Here is a 21,769-nt window from a genome sequence, read left to right on the forward strand (position 1 = left end):
GGATTTTTCTGGGAGGCGATTTCAGTTTCTTTTATTTCCAATATACTGTATGTTATTGCATTACAAGTAGATAGCCGTGTTGGTCTGCTGTAGTTGAAACAAATTTTAAAAATTCCTCCCAGTAGCACCTTAGAGACCAACTAAGGTTGTCATTGGTATGGGCTTTCATGTGCATGCACACTTCTTCAGATACAGTGTGCGATTGGATTACAAGTTGCATTCCCTAAAATTCAGACTGTAAAACGATAAAATACAATACAATATTTAAAAAAGAATGCAATTGAAATAAATATGATCATTTAATGCAAACATGCTACAAACCACCTGAAGTAAGCTGGCAGACCACTGGTGGCCCACAGACCAATTTAAGATGCCTTGCTCTGGCAAATAGCCACATTTCTCTGAAGCATATTTATGAGGGAGTCCTAAGGGTCTGTGGTTCAGGTAACCTATCTTACATTATATGAAAACGTCACTATCTTGATACTCCCCATCAAATTCATCAGAATTCTTCCAAGACCAATTATACTTATAGGAACCTCTGAGGGAACAGCTCAGTCAGTAAAGCATGAGACTGTTAATCTCAGGATTGTGGGTTTGAGCCTTGCACTAGGTGAAAGATTTCTGGATAGCAGGTAGTTGGACTAGATCAGGCATCCCCAAACTGCGGCCCTCCAGATGTTTTGGTCTACAACTCCCATGATCCCTAGCTAACAGGATCAGTGGTCGGGGAAGATGGGAATTGTAGTCCAAAACATCTGGAGGGCTGAAGTTTGGGGATGCCTGGACTAGATGATCCTTGTGGTCCCTTCCAACTCTACAATTCTATGTTCTATTGTATTCTATTGATCCAGAGTCTGTGGCTGCTGGTGTGATCCTTAACAGTCATGTTTGGAAGGAATCACTAATTGCAGTTTATGCAATGACGGTGGTTGGTGCTCATTGTGACTGGCAGTGCAGAAGGCAAATAAGCCAACAGCCAATTAATTCTTGTATTGCCCCTATCCTCCTCCCTGTTGAGTTACACAAGGGAAATGCTGAAACTGAGAAGGAGGAAGCTGACAGCCAGGGCCACCCCCCCCCCCCCGGGCTGGATGCAAAGGAAAAGGCAGGCAGATGGGGGCTGGCTGACCCTGAGATTGGGGGCGCAGTTCCCCTTTGCCACAGTCCATGCAAAAGACATCTAAAGCCATGAAGCTGTGGATAGTGATTTTATACGTATGCCATTCTACGACAACAAACCACAAAGTTATTAGATCAGCAGGCCACACTAGGAACTGATTCTGACCCGGAGCTTTTCAGCAGTTTTCTTCCAAAAATACATGCTAAGTTCTTTTTCAAATCAGTTTAAAAACACATGTCTAAATGTTGAAAGGTCCCAAAAATGAGAACACAAATTTCCCCTATGATATAGTGAGCATGGATGTGCTGAATTTGTTTATAGTGCTCATTTAATTTTTATCTTGTCAGCAATAAAAGGTTTTGAGATTACATTTACGGGGTCATTTATTAACAAGCAAAACAAAAGTGGGCCCCATTACCCTTCACCTTCTGCCACTTTATCTCTCTTAAGCCTTGAACTATTAACCTTTACACTTTTCTCTTTTATGTCCAGTTTTGATGTAATGTATTCTGTTTCTCACTATATGTTATCTGGTTTGACCCAGTAAATTTTTTTATAAAGTTAAATGAACCTATGCTGCAGTCTTATACTCAATAATTTGCAAGAAAGACCAATTAAATAAAGCAGGACTTGAGTCAACATGGATGTGGATTCTGCTGCTAGTAAACTATCAGTGATCATATACAGTATTACAAAATAAAAAGCAAACACAAGAGACAGCTCTGTGGCACATTCACAACCTTTATTTTCTTTATTCATAAACATAATTTATAGGCTGCCTTTTAAGGCGTAGCCCTCTCCAGGTGGCTCACACAACATAAAACACAGTATGAAAAAGTTTACTATAGAAGGAACATTGACATCATTTTTGCAAAATGTGCTACTCAATTAGCGGGATGCCATTTTAACATTTTAAATTGATTAATTTATGGGTGCAGAACCCTTTTTGTGGTCTGAGGGCCACATTCTCTCCTGGACAACCTTTCAAGGGGTGGGCAGGTGCAGAGGCAAAAGTGGATAGAACAGGAAATGTAAACTTTACCTTTATACAGCAAGCTAGTTTCTACAGAAACTCCCCTCTATCCTCTACTCAGTCAAGCAACATTACCAGAGGTCAAGGACATATTTTAGCCAGACAAGTAACACCTGAGGAAGGGTGGTAAGCCATAATAGTGAAGGTTGTGGTTGAGGAGAGTCCCAACAGGCAGATGGTGAAGTTTGTTTGGCCCTCAGGCCTAAGGTTCCTCACCCACGGATTAATCTAACCAGTATTAAATATTGTTGTTTGGCCTGTGCAGAGCTTGTCTGAGGCCCAGGGCGGGAGTCTTCTTAGAATAAGGTTATAAACTCAAACAAAAAAGCAGCCGGTCCCTGCTGCTAGGGTTGCCATATTTCAAGCGGTGAAAATCCGGACAGAAAAGCTTTATAGTTGGGGAGTGGGGGTGGCCAAAGCTGTATGGCAACCCTACCATAGCCCTCCAATGCCTGGGGCAAGAGGACCCAGCTGCCCCCCCCCCCATGGGCCTGGTTACAGCCATAGTTCTCTAATGTTTTCCTAAACAATTGCATCCTGCACACTTTTGAGTTTCTTTTTTGTTCTTTTACTGACATAGAGAATTGTAGTGTACTGAAACCTTCATCACTTTTCAACAATAAAAGGTCAGACTCTTCAGTTTTCTGTGTCACAGTGCTTGGTTGAGTCACAAACTTATCTGACAGGAAGCTAAAACAGGTTTTGATTGCAATGCTTGCTATGAAAAAAAAAATCAAGTAGTTTGCCCAGGGGAAGGACTTGGACTTTTGCAAACACAAAATCTAAACAAAAAACAAGTCCTCCTATATTAAGGACTGCACAGACTTGGCTTATTTATAAAAAAATAAGATGTTTTGATATATTTTTTTGCTTCTTCTTAATTTAATGTCTATTTATTTATAAAAACACAGAAATACATAACATAATAACAAAAATAACATACTCCAGAGTTTTAAAGGCCATAGGTTGTTTAATTATCCGAAGGTTTGGAAGAGGTAAAATGTTTTTGCCTGGCAACTAAAGATGTATAATGAAGGTGCAAGGCGAGCCTTCATGGGGAGAACATTTCACAAATGGCGAGCCACCGCAGAAAATGCGTGTTCTCGTGTTGCCAACTGTCTGGATCTCTCACGGAGGAGACACACAAAGGACCTCAGATGATGATCGCAGCACTTTGAATTGGGCCTGGAAACTAACTGGCAGCCAGTTAAGTTGGGCCAGGATTGGTGTAATATGCTCAAATCATCTTTCTCCAGTGAGCAACATGGCCGCTGAAGTTGACAAACCACCCTCAGAGGCAGCCTTACATAGAACACGTTGCAATAATCTAACTTAGAGGTTACCAGAGCAGATGGCAGAAGTTCGGTTACCCCTGCCCAGATGAAGGTACCACCCACTGAAGCTGATAAAAGGCACTCCACGCTACCAAAAACACCTGAGCCTAAAGTGACGGCAATGGATCCAGCACCCCCAAACCATGTACAACTCAACATACTTGTGTCCTGCTCTTGGCAATCTTGACCAGATCCTTACTTGCTTACCTTCAGCTGTGCTACAGTATTAAGTGCCCAGAGACTGTTTGCAGGAAATGGAATTGTTTTATAACCGTGATCACCATCTAGCTTGTTGGAGTCGTGTGACCATGAATCAGCAGTCTTTTTATTATAGGTCTTAGTGGCTCCTCCTATCCCAGATATGCCTTCTACTATAAACAGCTGATCTACCTGGGTGCAGCAGATGGAAAAGCGAGACTGACCTGTCTCCCACATTAGCGACTCCAGCAGATCACTACAAATATACGGTATATAGCTTTACAAAGGACTAGCACCAGCATGTTTCCTGTTCCTTCTCTCCCCCACATCTGTTTTGTGTCTTACTAGGTTAATGGTTAAGCACTTTACTAATAAATAATTCCTGTGTTGTAATTTCAAAGCCCAGTTTAACCATGATCAAGGCACATGCAGCTGGGATGGTATAATTGTTAACAATGATGCACATCTCCACTCACAGTTTGCAAATGAATGGGCTGCACCACGTTAGATGAACTTGCACTGCTCATCTATCTGGATGCAAATCTTTTCTGCACAACAGGTTCCCAATCCAGTAAGGGAATTGGATTGTATCCAATGGTGGTGTTATTCTGATGGAAGTCTCTGTTGGGTCAGAGGACCTTTCATCAGGAGAATGGAGAGGACTCGCTCATGGCACCTTTCTTGCTGTGTCAATGGGTTGCTCAACATTCCAGAGACTGTTTGGAGGACTGCAGAGGGAAATAATTAAAAATAGTCTCCCTCCCCAGTCTGCTAATGGAAGCCTTCACTGGATCAAACGGACTTGCATTGGTGGGTGAAGCCTATTGGACACAACCCATAATGTGTCGAAGGTTGTTTCTCCTTTGTTTGATCTGACTATGGATGAGAGAACTCATCTCAGGGTTAATTCCATAGCATTGGGTGAATTGTGTAACTTTCATGAAAGTGTGCGGCACTTCTCATTACTTCCACATATGAAAGTCTACTTTGCTAAATTTATCTTGTTTAACAGTTACTGACTCACTGTCTTCAACCAACTATTTATTGGCCTCTGCCAATTTTCAAAAAACAAACCATCTAAAAAGACAGACAAATCTTTTTTTATATATAAAACTGCTGGAGTATAGAAGTTTTATTGTTTTAAATGTGAAAAGACACATTTTCTACAAGTATAGCTGAATTCTTATTTACAGTACTCAATTTACAACATAATTTTAAGAAACGCAGAATAGAGGCAAGAGTTTCAAAGTGAAACAATTCTTTGGGATCCAAATTACTGTTGGTGAAGGGCTCAATTCCCACCTCACTATGGAAAAATGTCTTCTAAAAAAATCAAATTGCAAAATATATTCCAGACCAATCCATATCAAATACTCTTTAATACACATATTAGTTTTTATAGAAGTAAAATAAAACAATTTATGTGGTTAATCAGCTCTCTCTTAACACTGTAATCTGCATTCACCCAAGAAAGCTGAGTCACAGAAGTCCAGGACCAAAAAAAAGGGCATGGGTGGGAATCAGCCTTCCCATGAGTGGGGTCCAATTCAAGGAATTATCTTGCCAGTGGAATAGGAATTTCAATTTTCTGCCAAATCCTCATTCACCATCAGCCTGAAAAAAAGCTGATCCAGAGGGTTAGGAACCTCCTGAAACAGCAAGGGAAGTGATGCAGGAGACTGCAGCAGAAAAACAGCAGGGATTTCCACTGCATAGGAATCCCTCCTGTGAATGGAAGAAGCCCAGGATCCAGCCCCTAGTATTTAACTTATGGAATTTACTGGCGCAAAAATGTGGTGATTGCAAGTAGCTCAGGTGAATTTAAAAAGGATTCTAAGAGCAGTATGCAAGACTGCGTGGATCCTGGTCTAAACCCAGCAAGGCCTTCTTATGTTCTTAAGGCTGACCTTGGTTTGCTACAAAGGTTCTGTGGTGTTTAACTTATTAAGTAATCTGGGTGCATCCCATGATCTAGATATGCACTTGGATCTCATTAAGCACAAAAGCATGTGCATACTGATCTACTCCAGCCACTGAAATCAACTGAGAAGCTGTTTCCGGCAAGGCAGCTCTGTGTTTGCATTTTAAAGTGTTATGCATTATTTATTGTATTGCATGTTTTATTTTAGATCTGATGTGAACAGTCGTGTTATTATTCCAGTTTCCCTGAAGAGAAGGTTGTCATTGCTGTAATTGTATTGAAAAATATTTGGTATTTTTAAAGTGAAGTTCACCTGAGATTTTAATTTCCACATGCATACTTTACCCTAAGCTCATGTAAACTTGTAATGTTAAGTAAATTTTCAGAAAACTACCTATAGTGAAGTAAGATATTTTAAAATCCATCAGTAGAAAAAAACACACCCAGAAGTCCTACTGAACTCAGTGCAGATTACTCTATGTAAAAATAAAGATGACCGTTTCCTTATGGTATTTTTTTTTTTAAAAAAACAAAGCTGAATATGGACAGCAAAGTACATGCACATTTAAAATCTACAGTCTGGAAGTTATCTGTGTCCTACTTGCCTGAGCATTAGCATCATAACCAGATCTGATCTTCTCTAGTCTCTTCCTAAGGCATGGCAAAAGCAGGATAGCTTTACAAGTCAGAACCACAATTGGAAGAATGACTGCCATCATAAAAGTAGGGGGAGTATACCATATAAACTGGCCTATGTCAATCCACTTATTCCATGCAAACACTAATGCATGAATGGTGCACAGCAGCAAAGCTAAATGTCCCATCTTGCTCTGGAAAGAAGGAAAGAAAGAAAGAAAGAAAGAAAGAAAGAAAGAAAGAAAGAAAGAAAGAAAGAAAGAAAGAAAGAAAGAAAGAAAGAAAGAAAGAAAGAAGAAAACAAAACAATAGGTTAAAAATGAAAGGACATTAAAACAAACTATAATACACATTGCTGCATATTCAGGGTTTCCAACAACCGGGGGGGGGGGCATCTTCCTGTGTGCATTTCCATGCACATAATATGCAGGCATGGAGATAAATGTCATCTGCTAATTACTGCAGATAAAAGCAATGGTTACAGCACAAACCTTGTTATTTTAAAACACCAAATGCTTAATTAAGATTCTGTGCAATTGTTGAAGAATGCTCCTTGTTTTTGCTGCATATTCAGTCCTATGCCAAAACATTATCTATCTTATATTTATATCCCCACCTTTCTTTGCTCATGGAACCCAAGGAGACAAACGTGGTTTCCCATCCAGACACTGACCAGGACCAAGCATGCTTAGCTTCAGCACGGTGGTTGCCTCATGTGCTTAGAACACTGAGCTTCTAAGAGAGGGGTCAGCAAACCTTTTCAGCAGGGGGCCAGTCCAGTGTCCCTCAGACCTTGTGGGGGGCCGGACTATTTTTTAAAAAAAATAAAAAAATGAACGAATTCCTATGTCCCACAAATAACCCCGAGATGCATTTTAAATAAAAGGACACATTCTACTCATGTAAAAACACTGATTCCTGGACAATCCGTGGGGTGGATTTGGAAGGCGATTGGGCCGGATCTGGCCCCCGGGCCTTAGTTCGCCTACCCATATTAAGACTTAGTTCTGCATAAGACAAATGGAACTCTACCTCAGCCGACTTGAAATCTGGTAGAGTGATTTTGTATTTTCTAAACTTTTTAAAATAATAATAATAATAATAATTTCAATTCATTAGTCACTTTATCTAGTCCAGGGCAACTCAAAGCGACTTACAAACGAACAGACAGACAACACCCATTTATAGATATATAAAAATAAAGAGGAAAAAAAAATACAGTGGTACCTCGGGTTGAGTACCCAATCCGTTCTCAGGTGCTGTTCACACCCCGAAAAGTATTCAACCTCAGTGCACATGTGGCAGAACCCGGAAGTAAACACTTCCAGGTCCACCGAGTACGCAACCCGCAGCGTACTCAACCCGAGGTATGACTGTACATTAAAAACATTCCACCCACTTGTTGATAGGGGAAAGCTCTTGCGTGGTGCCTAAGTATTTAAAAGGTAAGAGATTCGTGCTACCTGCCTTCTATAGCGGAAGAGTTGAGATCTTTGGTCTGTATCTTGACTACCGGTAGCTCTCCCTTTGTTTCCAATGCAAGCTGTGTTAAATTTCCTTAGAATCATAGAGTTGGAAGAGACCACAAGGGCCATCCAGTCCAACCCCCTGCCAAGCAGGAAACACCATCAAAGCATTCTTGACATATGCCTGTTAAGCCATAGCTGCCAAGTTATCCCTTTTTTACAGGGATTTTCCCTTATGCTGAATAGGCTTCCTCGCGAGAAAAGCGAAAACTTGGCAGCTATGCTGTTAAGCCTCTGCTTAAAGCATAGCTGCCAAGTTTTCCCTTTTCTCACGAGGAAGCCTATTCAGCATAAGGGAAAATCCCTTTAAAAAAGGCATAACTTGGCAGCTATGGCTTAAAGCCCTCCAAAGAAGGAGACTCCACCACTCTCCTTGGTAGCAAATTCCACTGCCAAACAGCTCTTACTGTCAGGAAGTTCTTCCTAATGTTTAGGTGGAATCTTCTTTCTTGTAGTTTGAATCCTTTGCTCTGTGTCCGCTTCTCTGGAGCAGCAGAAAACAACCTTTCTCCCTCCCCTATATGACATCCTTTTATATATTTGAACATGGCTATCATATCACCCCTTAACCTTCTCTTCTCCAGGCTAAACATACCCAGCTCCCTAAGCCGTTCCTCATAAGGCATCGTTTCCAGGCCTTTGACCATTTTGGTTGCCCTCTTCTGGACACGTTCCAGCTTGTCAGTATCCTTCTTGAACTGTGGTGCCCAGAACTGGACATGGTACTCCAGGTGAGGTCTGACCAGAGCAGAATACAGTGGTACTATTACTTCCCTTGATTTAGATGCTATACTCCTATTGATGCAGCCCAGAATTGCATTGGCTTTTTTAGCTGCTGCATCACACTGTTGACTCACGTCAAGTTTGTGGTCTACCAAGACTCCTAGATCCTTTTCACATGTACTGCTCTCAAGCCAGGTGTCTCCCATCCTGTATTTGTGCCTTCTACTGGCCCTGGTGGGTTCAGCACTGCTATTTGCATATACAAAATGGGAGCAGGGAAATTACTTGCAAGTGTCCCATTTTGCTGCATCAACCAGCAGGTTGAAGTGCATCCTTATGAGCTGATTCACATATGGAAAAGGCTCCACATGCCGCACGGGCAAGAGTCTGTGGGACTCCAGATACTGTTGAATTCCCAACACCCATCAGCCCCATTCAACATGGCCAATGGCCAGGGATGGTGAGGGTTGTAGTCCAGCAATATCTGGTCACACAAACTCTTTCATGCAAGGACCCATCTTTGGCTCTAATCAGTTTTCATCTGGTGGTATGGGAATATCATCGCATCAGTGGCTATTTGGAACTGTCCTGTGTCGGATTACGTAAGTCTCCAGGGTTTCAAGGGGGGGGAGTGCCCCCCCCCGCCTTTCAGATCTTCTCAATTGGCAATACCAGAGAGTGAACCTCAAATCTATCACAAAGAGTATGTGTTTCACCACTGAGCCATGAACAATCTATGCCGTTTTGTTTACATGTACCTGGATATAATGAAACTCTCTCCAGGTCAGCGAGTGGCTGACAGATGGAATTGATGTTACTGCCAATACAGCCAGTAGAGCAAGCCCCAAAATTCCTAGAGACACATAAATCTCCATTCTCCAGACATCGTGTTCAATCCAGGCATCTTCCTTTTTCTGCTTCACCTGTGGACAGAACACTACACTTTAAGAAGTGTTAGAATGACAACACAAGTGCACTTAAGATACAGAGGTATGGACACTTTTTTTTTTGCTTAGGAAGCCATCTCTTCTGCATATGCAGATTCCATGGTGAAACCCCAGTAGGAACCAAACTGTATGTATATGTGTGTGTGTGTGTGTGTGTATGTATGTGTGTGTATATATATATATATATATATATATATATATATATATATAATTATTTTTTTTGCAATTGCAGCTATCATGGGAATAACAATGGGATTAAAAAATGAATAAAAACACCCCAGTTGGCACTAAAGTTTCCCCATCCAAGCCTGTATGCATTTCACGGATGGGATGAAAGTATCCAGGTGTGTGAACCAGCCTATATCTTGTATAGATCTTTGTTAGCTAACTAAAGTGCTGCACAAAACAGGATACGCTGGGACTCTGTTGATATTTTCTGTTCACCCGTGCATGCTACAAATTAGAGCATGGTCCCATTTCAGATCTTTAACTGCAGCATTGTTTATACTGATGTCCAAAAAAAGGTGCCACCAGCCTTAACCATAGGAAAGTCAATTAGATGGAGAAGTATTGACTTCAGCAAAGTTTTGACCCCCCAAGAAGACTTGTTCCAATTCCTTTTTAACTTGTTTTTTTTTAACTTGCATTATTTGCTGACAAACAGAATTCCATCTAAAAGCTAAGCACAACCTTTGGCAAACTGTAACAAGATGTAAGCAACACCAAGAAGCAGTATTTTAAGCAGCTAATCAGTAGGCTTACTTGGCAAGTTTTTTTTGCTCTGCCAGAGCAGCCAATGTGCCTAGATGTTTTCAAATAACCTGTATAATTGGCCTATGTACAGAAATGAGCTGCTGTGATTTTGGTATTTACAATTAGAACTAAGGTGTTGAGGTGCAGAGGTGGTCTGGGGTCTGGAAAATTTCAACAGCAGGCGCAGGTTCTCTCACCTTGACAACTGCATCTGCCAAAATTCTCTGAAGGCATAATTTATATGAGGAGAAACCAACACAGCACTCTACAGATGTCAGACTGCAGCTCTCCTAATCCTTGACCATGCTGGCTGGGGCTAAAGGGAATTAAGGAGCCAACATCTGGAAGGCACCACATTGGATATCCCTGCCATTTTATTATTTTTGGCTATACACATGGATAAATCATAGATCTGTGATTAATAATAATAATAATAATGACTTAAAATAAAAAGTCAGACAAGCAGTAGCTATCAAAACATCCTGTGTTAATGATTTCCAGACATTATTCATGCTGTGGGGAATTGTCTTTTTTCTTCTACTGGACCATCTGATAATTAGTTCCACTGAATGAACCTGGGTACAAATGTTTTGGGATATAAATCTTTTTATTTGTTCTCTCCGCTTTATTTTTAAGTTCATAAACTTTAACCATGCCAGTCCTCACCTTGGTGTTTCCAACTCACAATCCCTAATCATTTAAAGGTGCAATCCTATACCCACCTACTCAATGGAACTTGATTCTGTAAAGGATTGCAGACTCTGTTACACTTTTGTTTAAGGACATCATTCTACAATATTCATTACAGGACTGGGAGACCCACACAGCATTCCAGATGCCAGCACACCATCCGCTTAAACCGATTTAATGGCATTACGACAAAACAAAATGGCGTACCTGTTGATATGCCCAGTTCAAGAGTTTGTATCTGTAGGATCTCCTCATTGGATAGCACAAGCTATAGCAGGCATGTAACGAGGCAAAGAAGAAGCTAAGAAGTCCAAACTGTTTCCTCGATAACATCCATCTGTCCAACCATTGTGGAAAACGTCTATACTTGGTTCCATAGTGGAACTGAAAACCTGCAGCCAGTACTCCTGGTAAATAAACCAGAGCCAGCAGGGTAATCGAAACCACTGGTAAGACTTTGTTTATGACCAGGATTGGGATTTTATAAAATGCATTTCCTTGATTAGTTACAAAGGGATGGATGACGTCCCTTAGGAAAGTGTAGATAAAGGTTAACAAGGACAGTACCAATGCGGTCTTCACCGGCAAATGCCATTTAGGGAAAAGGTCGTGCTCGCAGTGCTTACTGGGAGGACAGTCAAACTCATCAATATAGATTCTTTTATGAACGTGGGGGAGAGCATCTGGTGTGCCAACTACTTGTAAATCCATCATCTGAAAAGGAGAAGATACAATACATAAACCTAAGAGGGTTTTAAGAGTACTTTATCAGTATTGGTAGATTCCTAGCATTGCTGACCTTTGTGGACTCCTACACACTCTTATCTGAAACTGTTCTAATTGTGCACGAGGTTTTAGGATGCAAAATGTAACTAAAATATCGATAATGAACTGAAGCAACTTAAGGTTGGTTCCATTGCAGAGTCATGATTTTCACTGATGGTTTTTAGGCACCAAGGTTTATTCCCAGAAGGGAGCCACCTCCACAGATTACATTTCTTCATCAACCCTTTGTGAAGAGGTGGGAAGGAAATGCAATTCAAAACATGTAAATGGGAACGGAATGTAATCTCTAGTCTTTACAACACATTTATTCTTGTGTGAAATACAAAAAGGCACAGTAATGCCATTTTTATCTCCTGGACCATTGCAGGTCCTTTGATCTGTGGTTTGGAGGTGGACATATCAGCAAAGAGAGGAGTAGGGTTGCTGTATCTGTACAGGCAGGGCTTCCATACTGGGATGTATTTCACAGCAGGTGCTGCTTCCGTCAATGTATAACTGAAATCGTGAGAAAAAGCTGTGCCTGCTCAAATTCGCTCTTTTACATGATGATCCATTACCAATTTTCAAAGCAGCAGCCATGTTAGCCTGTCTTAGCAAAAACTAAGGAGAGAGCCTTGGGGCACCCTAAAGGCTAGCAAACTTGATTATGGCATAAACTTCTGTTGACTAGATCACAGTTCATGAGATGCATCAAGTGGAAAATTCAGTTGCAAGGCATGGAATACACACACTGCGGGATAATAAGCTCTCTCTCTCTCTCTCTCTCTCTCTCTCTGTGTGTGTGTGTGTGTGTGTGTGTGTGTGTATAAAAGTTGGGAGTTGAATAATGCAAAATGTAGAGCTTGTGACAATTCTATTAGAGGTTTAGATTCATACGAAATGTTGTTTACACATTACCAACTACTCAGCATTAGGAAGGGCAATTTACTGGGCTGTTTACTGGGCTGCCTTGGCACAGAAGTGTTTGTCCTTGCAAAAGCTGTTCTGTTGAAACTTCTATAGTTATATATGTCCCCGTTTCATCTTCCCAACACTTTCCCTACACTTGGGAAACTCAGATGAATGGCAAGTATCAATTTTAAGGGCAGATTCCAACCCTGAGGTAACAGAAGATATAGCCAAGTTCCTTGGTTGTAGTCATCAAAACTAGATCACAGTTATTAAACGTCACGTGTTTTGAGTCAGAATTTCTGCATTTTTACCAATTTTAATTGATTACAGATTGAGGCTGCAATCGTAACTCTATTTACCTGGGACCAAGACCCATTAAATTCAACAGGATTTACTTTTGAGTAGGCATGAATTGGATTGCGCTGTTGTGCTCCCATTTTAAAAAGGTACCATTTGTCTCCATGTCTCATTTTGTTTTGCTGTAGTTGTCCTAATAACCATACACTGCTTATGGTCTGTAAATAAAATTGCACTATTTACAAGGGCCAGAAACACTTCCCTATAGATTTTATTTTCTGGGGAGGCTGCAGATAAAGAGCCTGGGGAGTAAAAGCTCTTTGAATTTGGCAGGCCAGAGCACCAGAAGGATTAAGTGGGTCATTATGTCACCTTGCCTAAGGCCAACCTAGCATGTGTAATATAAATACACACGCGCGCGCACACACATAGATTACCAAATTGTTGAAATTCTCCCAAGTTCTTTCGGGATTCATTTTCTGATCTTCATTCTGATCCATGTTCTTGACCAATGACTGTCCTGTGCTCTAAGGCAAGAGGATCTCTGCAAGACAATTTTCACTCATTTATTTGTATCATGCTATGTATATGCAGTTGATACTTTAGAAATGCACATAAGCAATCAAATGCACTGTCTTGAGTTAGCCTTGATGAACCTGGGGACTTTCATAGATTTTGTCTTGTCACACAAATCTGAGTGTTAAAAGCACACACGTTTTAAAAGTGAAATCATCTGAATTCTACACAAGTACTATTGAGACACAACAATGACTCACATGATCTTTAAGCCACTTTCATGCACAGCCCCCTTCCCAAACACCCAAACTGCGGCTCCAAAAGCTGTAGGATTCTTAACACTTCCAATCCACTTCTTATTGTTCTCCTTGGGTTTAATTTTCTGCATGTATCACACATGACAGAGCTAAACAAGTGAGCATGAGCTGATGGAATCCTCTTATTTTCCCACAACTCCAGGAGAGAGAATAAAAGGCTTGAAAATAAAAGAAAATATTTCTCACTTCTATTGTACTTGAAGGGAGCAGACTTTACCAAGGTGACAAGAGAAACAAAGGAATGAAATAGAATCTCCACTGGAAGGTACCTGCTAGTCTTGGCCCATCTTCCTCACATGGCCATGATTTTTTTAAAAAAAAAGGGGGGGGGAGAGAGACAGATTTCTATGTATCCCAGATTACAGCTATCATAAAAGACCAAGAGGCATGATGCCAGGGTCTATGTTTTGTAAAACAAACCCAGACTGCTTAAGGAAGCGGTATCTTCAGGCTGGTGTCCAGACACTTTACAGAAGTGTCGACATCATGATCTTGCCTCACTCTACGCAGATGTTAATAGGCAAAAAAATGTTACTAGGGATGAAGTCAGTTTCAAAAACTCTCTTGCTAGCTGTTTACGGCTGCTGAGTGAAGCAATTAAAGAAACTCTGTTCACTATAGAAAATGACCAAAACAAGAATCTGCAGTGAGGTTAAAGCACAGTTCCTTGGTGTCATAGTTGTTTCACAAAGCCCCAGAACAGTGGCGGAGGAAGGGGGGTGCAGTCCGCCCAGGGTGTCAACCCTGGGTGTGTGTGTGTGACATTGCAGCACCGCCCCCACCGGGGACACTCGCTGAGTGGGCGGCACCCTCCGGGTGCGGGTGCCAGGCCAGCTAGCTCCGCCTCTGCCCCAGCACCCTTGATCAGGAAGTGAACATGTACAGGGCTAGAAACCTCTGACTTCCCCAAATGAGATTCTTACCTTTTTCAAGCTATGGTATACCATCTGCCCTGCCCACATTTGCCTTTGGCCACGCCTACTTTCCCCTCTAACCTTGCCCACTACTGGAATGCAGACACTGGAAGTTTGCCCACAAGGAAACATGGCTCCTGCCGGGGGGGGGGGGAGGATCCTCTGCCCCCGCCTTAACCACAGTATCTTAAGAAGTGCATCCACCTGTATGAGTCTGTCCAAAAGTCCAGACTGTCTATAGGTGCCCTGCTCATAGCTGCCAAGTTCTCCCTTTTTTAAAGGGAAATTCCATTATGCTGAATAGGCTTCCTCACGAGAAAAGGGAAAACTTGGCAGCTATGGCCCTGCTCTATGCACCATGGTTATTTGAAGTACAGCAGGTGAACATGTTACACAAGGCCTTTGGGGCAATGGTGCCACAAAACACAGGAATGGCCTGCCAAAGGACGTCTGTCCACCCCCATAATTCAACAAGCAGCAGACATTCTATTTTCCAAAATGCTTTTTCTCATGCTGCCTTTAAACTGTACAGTATCTCCCATGGCTCCCCAAACACAACCACATATTTCCCACAGTCTTTGGCTCTCGCCCCTTGGCTGTTTCCTTCCTCTCTCAACAGTAGAAGCTATTCCCTCCTCTCCTCCTGCTGATGCAGCAAAAGGACTGCTCTAGGCAACCACCAAGACTTGTCTAGCAATAAGCCTGGCTTTGCTCATATGCCAATGGTGATGATGTTGTAAAATAAAACCCTATGTGCTCAAAGCAAGCTCCAAGCACTGATTCTTATGTAGTTGGAACGACACATCCAAGCACAAAATGGAGGTACACCGCAGTAGACTTTGGGCACCCCAAGGGTTGCAATAAATGGGGGGTGCTTTTAAGAAGTGGGGGTAACCAAAACAGTCGATGAGGGGTTTTTGTGTTCAGTGGCTAGAGAACACCTGAGTGTCTGTTGGGATCTGGGAGCAGAAATCATGACAAAGATGGACTGGAATGGAGTGTCCTCGAAAATGGTACATACGGTATATAGATAGTTGGCGGGCACCCTGATCAAAAGCACTCCAAACCACCAAGGTTTTTAGTTGGGGCAATCAGAATAAGATTCACTATTTGACTATTGATTCAAAACCCTAAAATGTATTTTATATAATCGACTTTTTATTTCTATTCTTTGTATATTGTATTGTTGTTTTATTGCTATGGCCGACGCAAATAAAGGTTCATTCATTCATTCATTCACTTCGAACCACCACGTTTCGTGGCAGGTCCCGTTTATCAAGCACATCTAGTAATCTTCTTAGCACAGTTACTTTTGCTTTCTTGGCAAACCCTGTAGAAGCCGCTGCGATTTAAAGCCTGCCCTGCAAAGCTTAACCCAATAAAGTTTTGGCCAGGAGGCGCGTGCTTCTTGTAAACGTGTACAAAAACAAACACCTCTCCCCCAACCCCCTTTCGAGGATATTCTGTACCTTATGACGTACAGAAGAAGCCCGTCACTGCCCACCTATCGCCCCTTGTTGCCGTCACTGTTTCGTTTATTTATCAAGGCATTCATGAAATCTCGTTAGCACCGCGGGGTGGCGGGGAAACGAGCGGAAAAGAAGGGGAAGGCTGCTGGAGGAGGCGAGAGCCGGCCGTGCTTGGAAAGCGGAGCTCGCTCTGTCCGGAGACAGGGGTTCGGAATTTCACGGCGCCTTCCCGGGCTCCGTAAATATTTGGCTAGCCGGCCCGCCTCCCGCCCTCCCCCGGAGAAGGAGGGGTTGTTCAGAAAGCCCGGGGACTTCTCGGCGCTACTTACAACAACTTTTCTCCGTCTCTGGGCCCGGGGCGACGCGATCCCGAACCGGCACGCGGAGTTACCTAGACTAGCGGCTCCTCTCCGGAGCCCGCTCGACATGCAGCCGCCTACCCCGCCCTTGGCAGCCCCGCCTTCGGCATCTCTCCCTGCCTGGTCGGCTCCGCCTTTCCTTCGCTTCAGGAGCCGGCGGATCTTGAAGGGAGTCGCCGGCCAAAGTTGTCTTGTTTGCTTAAAGGGGGAGGGGGGGGGAGAATCACTCTTGTAAACTGTTGCGCTTGGCGTAAAGATGTCGCCGTCCGCGCCGTCTGCATTTGGCGGCCAAGTGTCCGTAAGCCCCGCCCCAGCACACGACTCCAAACACTCGCAACCAGCCCTGTCCTACTGTGAAATAGTATGAACAGACTTTAGGCTGCAGTCCCATTTGGTCACTTTGCTGGGATTGAGTCCCATGCAGCAGAATGGGTTTATTTCTAGGTAGCTACGCATAGGATCGTGCTGTTGCCGTCGCGCGTCGTGGTGCACGTAGGTGCAAGAAGTCTGTACTAATCGCAGGGTCGTGATTTTCAAGCCCCACCTTGGGCAAAAAAATCCTGCATTCCAGGGGGTTGGACTAGAATCACTAGATGAACCATGTGAACCCCTTCCAACTTCACAGTTATATGATTCTATGGACACATGTTTGTAGCCTACACTTTCCTAGACTAGTCAGCGGATCACCAGCACACCACACTGTTACGGTTTACTCCCACAGTATCTTGGGAACTGTAGTTTAAGGCTGCTGGGAATTGTAGTTTTGTGAGTGATGAACTACAATTTCTAGGATTCTCTGGGGAAACCATGTACAGTACACCAAACTTTTCATGGTGACATGCTTTTTAGAGATGCATCATTTCATGACACAGTAATTTAGTTTTACTTGGAAACTGGAGTTTGAACTAGCCCTTTTCCAGCCCCAGGAGGATCACGGGGAGCACACACACACACACACACACACACACACACACACACACACACACAGGGTATGTGTGACCCCAGATGGTGAGAAACGGGGCCAGCAAAGCAGGGCCTCTGAGGAACAAGAGCCAGTGTGGTGTAGTAGTTAGATCTGGGAGACTAGGCTTCAAATACGCACTGGGCTGTGAAGCTCACTGGCTGACTTTGGGCCAGCCACTGCCTCAACCTACCCTACCTTGCAGGGTTGTTGGGAATAAATGAGAAGAGGAGAGCCATGTATTCCACCACTACCTCCTTGGAGAATGAAGGCAACAAATAAACACAAGGGAAATACCTACTTACTTGTGAGGTTTGCAGAATGAAAATGAAAACAAACACCAACTCCGAAAAGAGGCAAAACTTCCAGGAAACAACAATGAAGACTTGAGTCTTGTGGACCCAAATAGTGACCTATAACAGTAGAACTCTTTTCAGCCCCGTGTGGACTTTCTGTGGTTGGGGTGGGGAAAAGGAAAACCAATACAGTAAAAGGCATGGCCAAAGGATGGTGACAATGGGACATTGTGGAGCAATGAATCATAGAATTGGAAGGGACCACGAGGGTCATCTAGTCCAACCCTCTGCAATGCAGAAATATTTTTCCCAATGTGGGTATCAAGCCCACAACCCTACAATTAAGAGCCTCTTGCCCTACTAATTGAACTATCTCAGACTTCCTGTTCACCAAGCCTGTTGTGGAAGCTGGAAAGAATGGGTAATTCTGTGGAGAAATATGACTCTGCCCTTCCACAGTTCTGCTCTCCCTACCATCTGTGTCACGACCTGCTGACTTAGCATTACTTTGAAAAATAAAAATAAGCAGATTGGGTTATTTATCTAGTTTATACCTGCTGGGAGCCAGGGTGACAAAATTTTCCACAACAAGGTTAATGCCTATCTTGCTTGGTCAAGTGGTGTTGTTTTGTGTTTGAAGACTTAAAAGAATTTGAGACTTTCTAGTTGCGTGTAGATAAATATAGTGAGTTGATGTTTGTTTGTCTGTTGGTGGTGTTTAGTCAAAGGGCAGTTCAAAATATGAATAAAATACATCTCCACCCCAATACAAGAAAAATGAAGACCGGCCAGGGAATCATATTTGCTGAAGCAACTGAATTTAGAGAGAGAGAAGAGGCTCTAACCCACAAACCCGTGAGCGAAATAAAGCCATTAATATTTAAGGTGCCACAAGACACCTTAAAAGGGGTTGCCCCCTCTTGTGTTTCGGATCACATGTCGGTTTGTCCTCAGGGTCGCCAATCTATTTAAAACCAGTGGCAAACTGCTACGGTCTCCAGTCACAAAAAGGCGGCTGTGGGCTGTGGCACAGCACAAAATGGCTGCCACAACTACAAGGATTGAAAAAGGTGACTGGAACGCAAAAGGGTGCTGGTGTGCTCCACCCACCCGCACATCATAAATGGAAAGAAGGCACCTAAATCAGGCACCGCTGCATTCACAGAGACTAGCTGTTTATGCCTCTATTCAGAAGGAAGGGCTGGTGTCCAATCCAATGAAATGTGGGCATGTTTAAGGATGTGTGTTCAGTGTGGAAGAGGCGGAGCCAGTGCAAACAGGAACTGATCAGGAAGAATGGGCTCTTGTGGATTTTTGAGGGGACATTTCCTGAGATCTTTTGTGGCGCCCCAAAGGCACCGTGTTGGTGACCCCTGCCTCAGGTGTGTCTTGGGTCAGCTCACCACTCCATCCACTCACTGTGTATTAGACGGATTATTCTGATAAAACAAAAGGCAACAAAACTGAAATCCCTGTGCAAGCTTACCTGAGGAGTACGCCTTACTGAATTCAGTCACCTGGATGAAGAAATGCTGAGTGGAATGGTGTGCAGGCCTTTGCAAAGAAGGGAAAAACTGCTGGCAAATTTGAAAGCATCTGGAAGGATGTAATGAACAGGCCATGAGCTTAGGGGAGCTGGGCCTCTGTAATACCCGCCGCTACCACCCCCTTAGATTCTGCCTAGCTTTGAAGTTGAGGACGCCTGAAGTTATGGGCTCTCTCATGAGCAGGAAAGTATATTCCTGAAGTCTACTGCCATCTGCTTTACCATGTGATGCCTATGCACCTAATTTTACCAATCTATAGGTGCATCGACATGGGACCTTTATAATGTGGATTCGAAGCAATGCATACCCAGGGCTTTTTTTCCAGCCGGAAATTGCTGGAACTGAGTACTGGCACCTCTCAGGTTATAAGAGAACAAGGGAGGTGTTCATGGTGAGTTCTGGCATCTCTTTTTCTAGAAAAAAAATTAGCACCGTACCTCATTCTTTAAATGGGGATAGGCGGTGAAGAGTTCTCTAAGCAAAAGCACTAAAAGGGTGTATGGAGGAAGATGAGACGTATAACTCTTAAAAACCTTTGGTTCCTTGTCAGAGAAGTTGTAAACATCCCTTTTATATTTGGCAGGAGGTTTTAGGACTTTAAAAGGTGTAAGAGTCGTCTTCCTTCCCTCTGAGACACTCTGTGTGATAAGAAACACATCATTCTGTCTGTGTGAGGGCTAGTACAGAGACGTAAAGGTAAAGGGACCCCTGACCATTAGGTCCAGTCATGATCGACTCTGGGGTTGTGGTGCTCATCTTGCTTTACTGGCTGAGGGAGCTGGCGTACGGCTTCCAGGTCATGTGGCCAGCATGACAAAGCCGCTTCTGGCGAACCAGAGCAGCGCACGGAAATGCCGTTTACCTTCCCGCCGGAGCGGTACCTATTTATCTACTTGCACTTTGACGTCCTTTCAAACTGCTAGGTTGGCAGGAGAGTACAGAGACTTAGGGACAGATAATTATTTGGGCAGAAATATGGAGTTGGTCCTGTCAAATCTGAAGTGCTTCCCTCTCTCCCATACATCTTCCATCTTTATCTCAGATCTTTAAAACTGATGCTGTGGGGTCTAGAATATATATTCTAGATGTACAGATGTGGGTCTGTATTTATTTTGATTTATGTTTATTTCCTTTCCCTTTCCTTTGTTTTGCTCAGCACTGATTTACAGCCTTGTTATTCCACTTTTGCTGTAAATGGGGATGGGGAAGGAAGAGGGGTTAATAACATGTTTCTCCCTGTATATCCTAGCTGTCATATGAGCTTTTCTGCTGATGCTGCAAGTTGCAATAATTTCGTGACTTTTGAATGCTGATGGAGAAGTGTCTTATACAGTCATACCTCGGTTTAAGTATGCCTCGGTTTGAGTATTTTCAGTTTAGGTACTCCGCGGACCTGTCTGGAACGAATTAATCCACTTTCCATTACTTTCAATGGGAAAGTTCGCTTCAGGTTAAGTACGCTTCAGGATAAGTAAAGACTTCCAGAACCAATTGTGTTTGTAAACCGAGGTACCACTGTATGTTAAAGCACAGAGAAATCAAAGGGATCGCATACGGCTTGTATATAGTATTAAAAGGGGGGAAAACTTCAATAAATCTTTTTAAAATTAACTGGAATATAATATATAATAAGTAAAAAAGTTAAAAATGTAAAACAAGCTACCTCAGTATGGTAATGGACTAAGGCTGTGTACACCAGGGGTCAGGAAACGTTTTCAGCAGGGGGCCGGTCCACTGTCCCTCAGACCTTGTGGGGGGCCAGACTATATTTTGAAGGAAAAAAATAACCCAGAGATATAAAAGCACACATTCTACTCATGTCAAAACACACTGATTCCCAGACCGTCCGCTAGAAGGCGATTGGGCCGGATCCGGCCCCCGGGCCTTAGTTTGCCTACCCATGGTGGTACACATTCCTGTTTACTCTGCATCTAGTACATGTCCCCTGCTGGTTAGGGAAGTAATGTACACACACCATTAGGCACCCACTACCCATGTTTATCCTGCTGTTTCTTTTCTAATTAATTTTTATTGCTTTTCAAAAAATTAAACAATTTAACATCAAATTAATTCAAATTTAATACAAATTTAAAAGTTGACTTCCCACCCCACAACGTTTATGTTTTTCTTCCCTCCCTTGTTCGCTGCTCAATGTCACATCAATTTCCTAATTCCATTTCAATAGTTAAAATATTTTTTATCCTGTTGTTTCTTATGACATACTATGTTTTAATGTGTTTCCAGCTTCTGTTGGATTTGAGAAAAAGAAGGACTTAGCTGTGTTTTAAGCTGGACAGTGTGTAGATGGCTTGACTGGACCTTTGGGTACGACTGCCATTTGCCCATCTGGTGCCACTGCCAAGAGCTGAGTTGACTTCAGCATGCAGCATGCAGAATTCACATGGTTGGCTTTCCACGGATGGCATTTCCATGGCCTGATTTTCCCAGTGGCCTTCTTCATGTGCCAGAAACTTGTGAGAACAGACTAAGAAGATTGCCAAATATGTACAGTGGTACCTCTGCTTATGAACT

At 42.9% G+C, this 21,769-nt stretch overlaps 1 protein-coding gene across 2 annotated transcripts; it reads right to left on the reverse strand.

Annotated features, from left to right (window-relative positions):
• Positions 1 to 1,844: 1,844 nt before the first annotated feature.
• Positions 1,845 to 16,742, reverse strand: STEAP1 (STEAP family member 1). Of its 2 annotated transcripts, none has more exons than XM_035129315.2 (5): positions 16,466 to 16,742; positions 13,296 to 13,402; positions 11,092 to 11,598; positions 9,253 to 9,417; positions 1,845 to 6,439 (listed from the first exon to the last, which is right to left on the reverse strand). In XM_035129315.2, exons 2-5 carry the CDS (start codon positions 13,356 to 13,358, stop codon positions 6,182 to 6,184), a joined length of 993 nt encoding a protein of 330 aa, XP_034985206.2. In that variant the 5' UTR covers positions 13,359 to 13,402; positions 16,466 to 16,742; the 3' UTR covers positions 1,845 to 6,181. The 2 variants fall into 2 exon arrangements, with proteins under 2 accessions (XP_034985206.2, XP_034985205.2); XM_035129314.2 differs by having other exon boundaries at positions 16,404 to 16,742.
• Between the last annotated feature and the right edge of the window lie 5,027 nt (positions 16,743 to 21,769).

The sequence above is a fragment of the Zootoca vivipara genome, chromosome 12 (genome assembly GCF_963506605.1).
Source record: "Zootoca vivipara chromosome 12, rZooViv1.1, whole genome shotgun sequence".
NCBI classification, from domain to species: Eukaryota; Metazoa; Chordata; class Lepidosauria; order Squamata; family Lacertidae; genus Zootoca; species Zootoca vivipara.

Excerpts from the sequence above, each read along its gene's own strand:
- STEAP1 (XM_035129315.2), bottom strand. The coding sequence starts at position 13,358 with ATGGATCAGAATGAAGATCAGAAAATGAATCCCGAAAGAACTTGGGAG. Across the intron at positions 11,599-13,295 it reads GGGAGAATTTCAACAATTTG|ATGATGGATTTACAAGTAGT; the intron begins GTAATCTATGTG and ends TCTCCTTTTCAG. Across the intron at positions 6,440-9,252 it reads GAGAGTTTCATTATATCCAG|AGCAAGATGGGACATTTAGC; the intron begins GTACATGTAAAC and ends CCTTCTTTCCAG.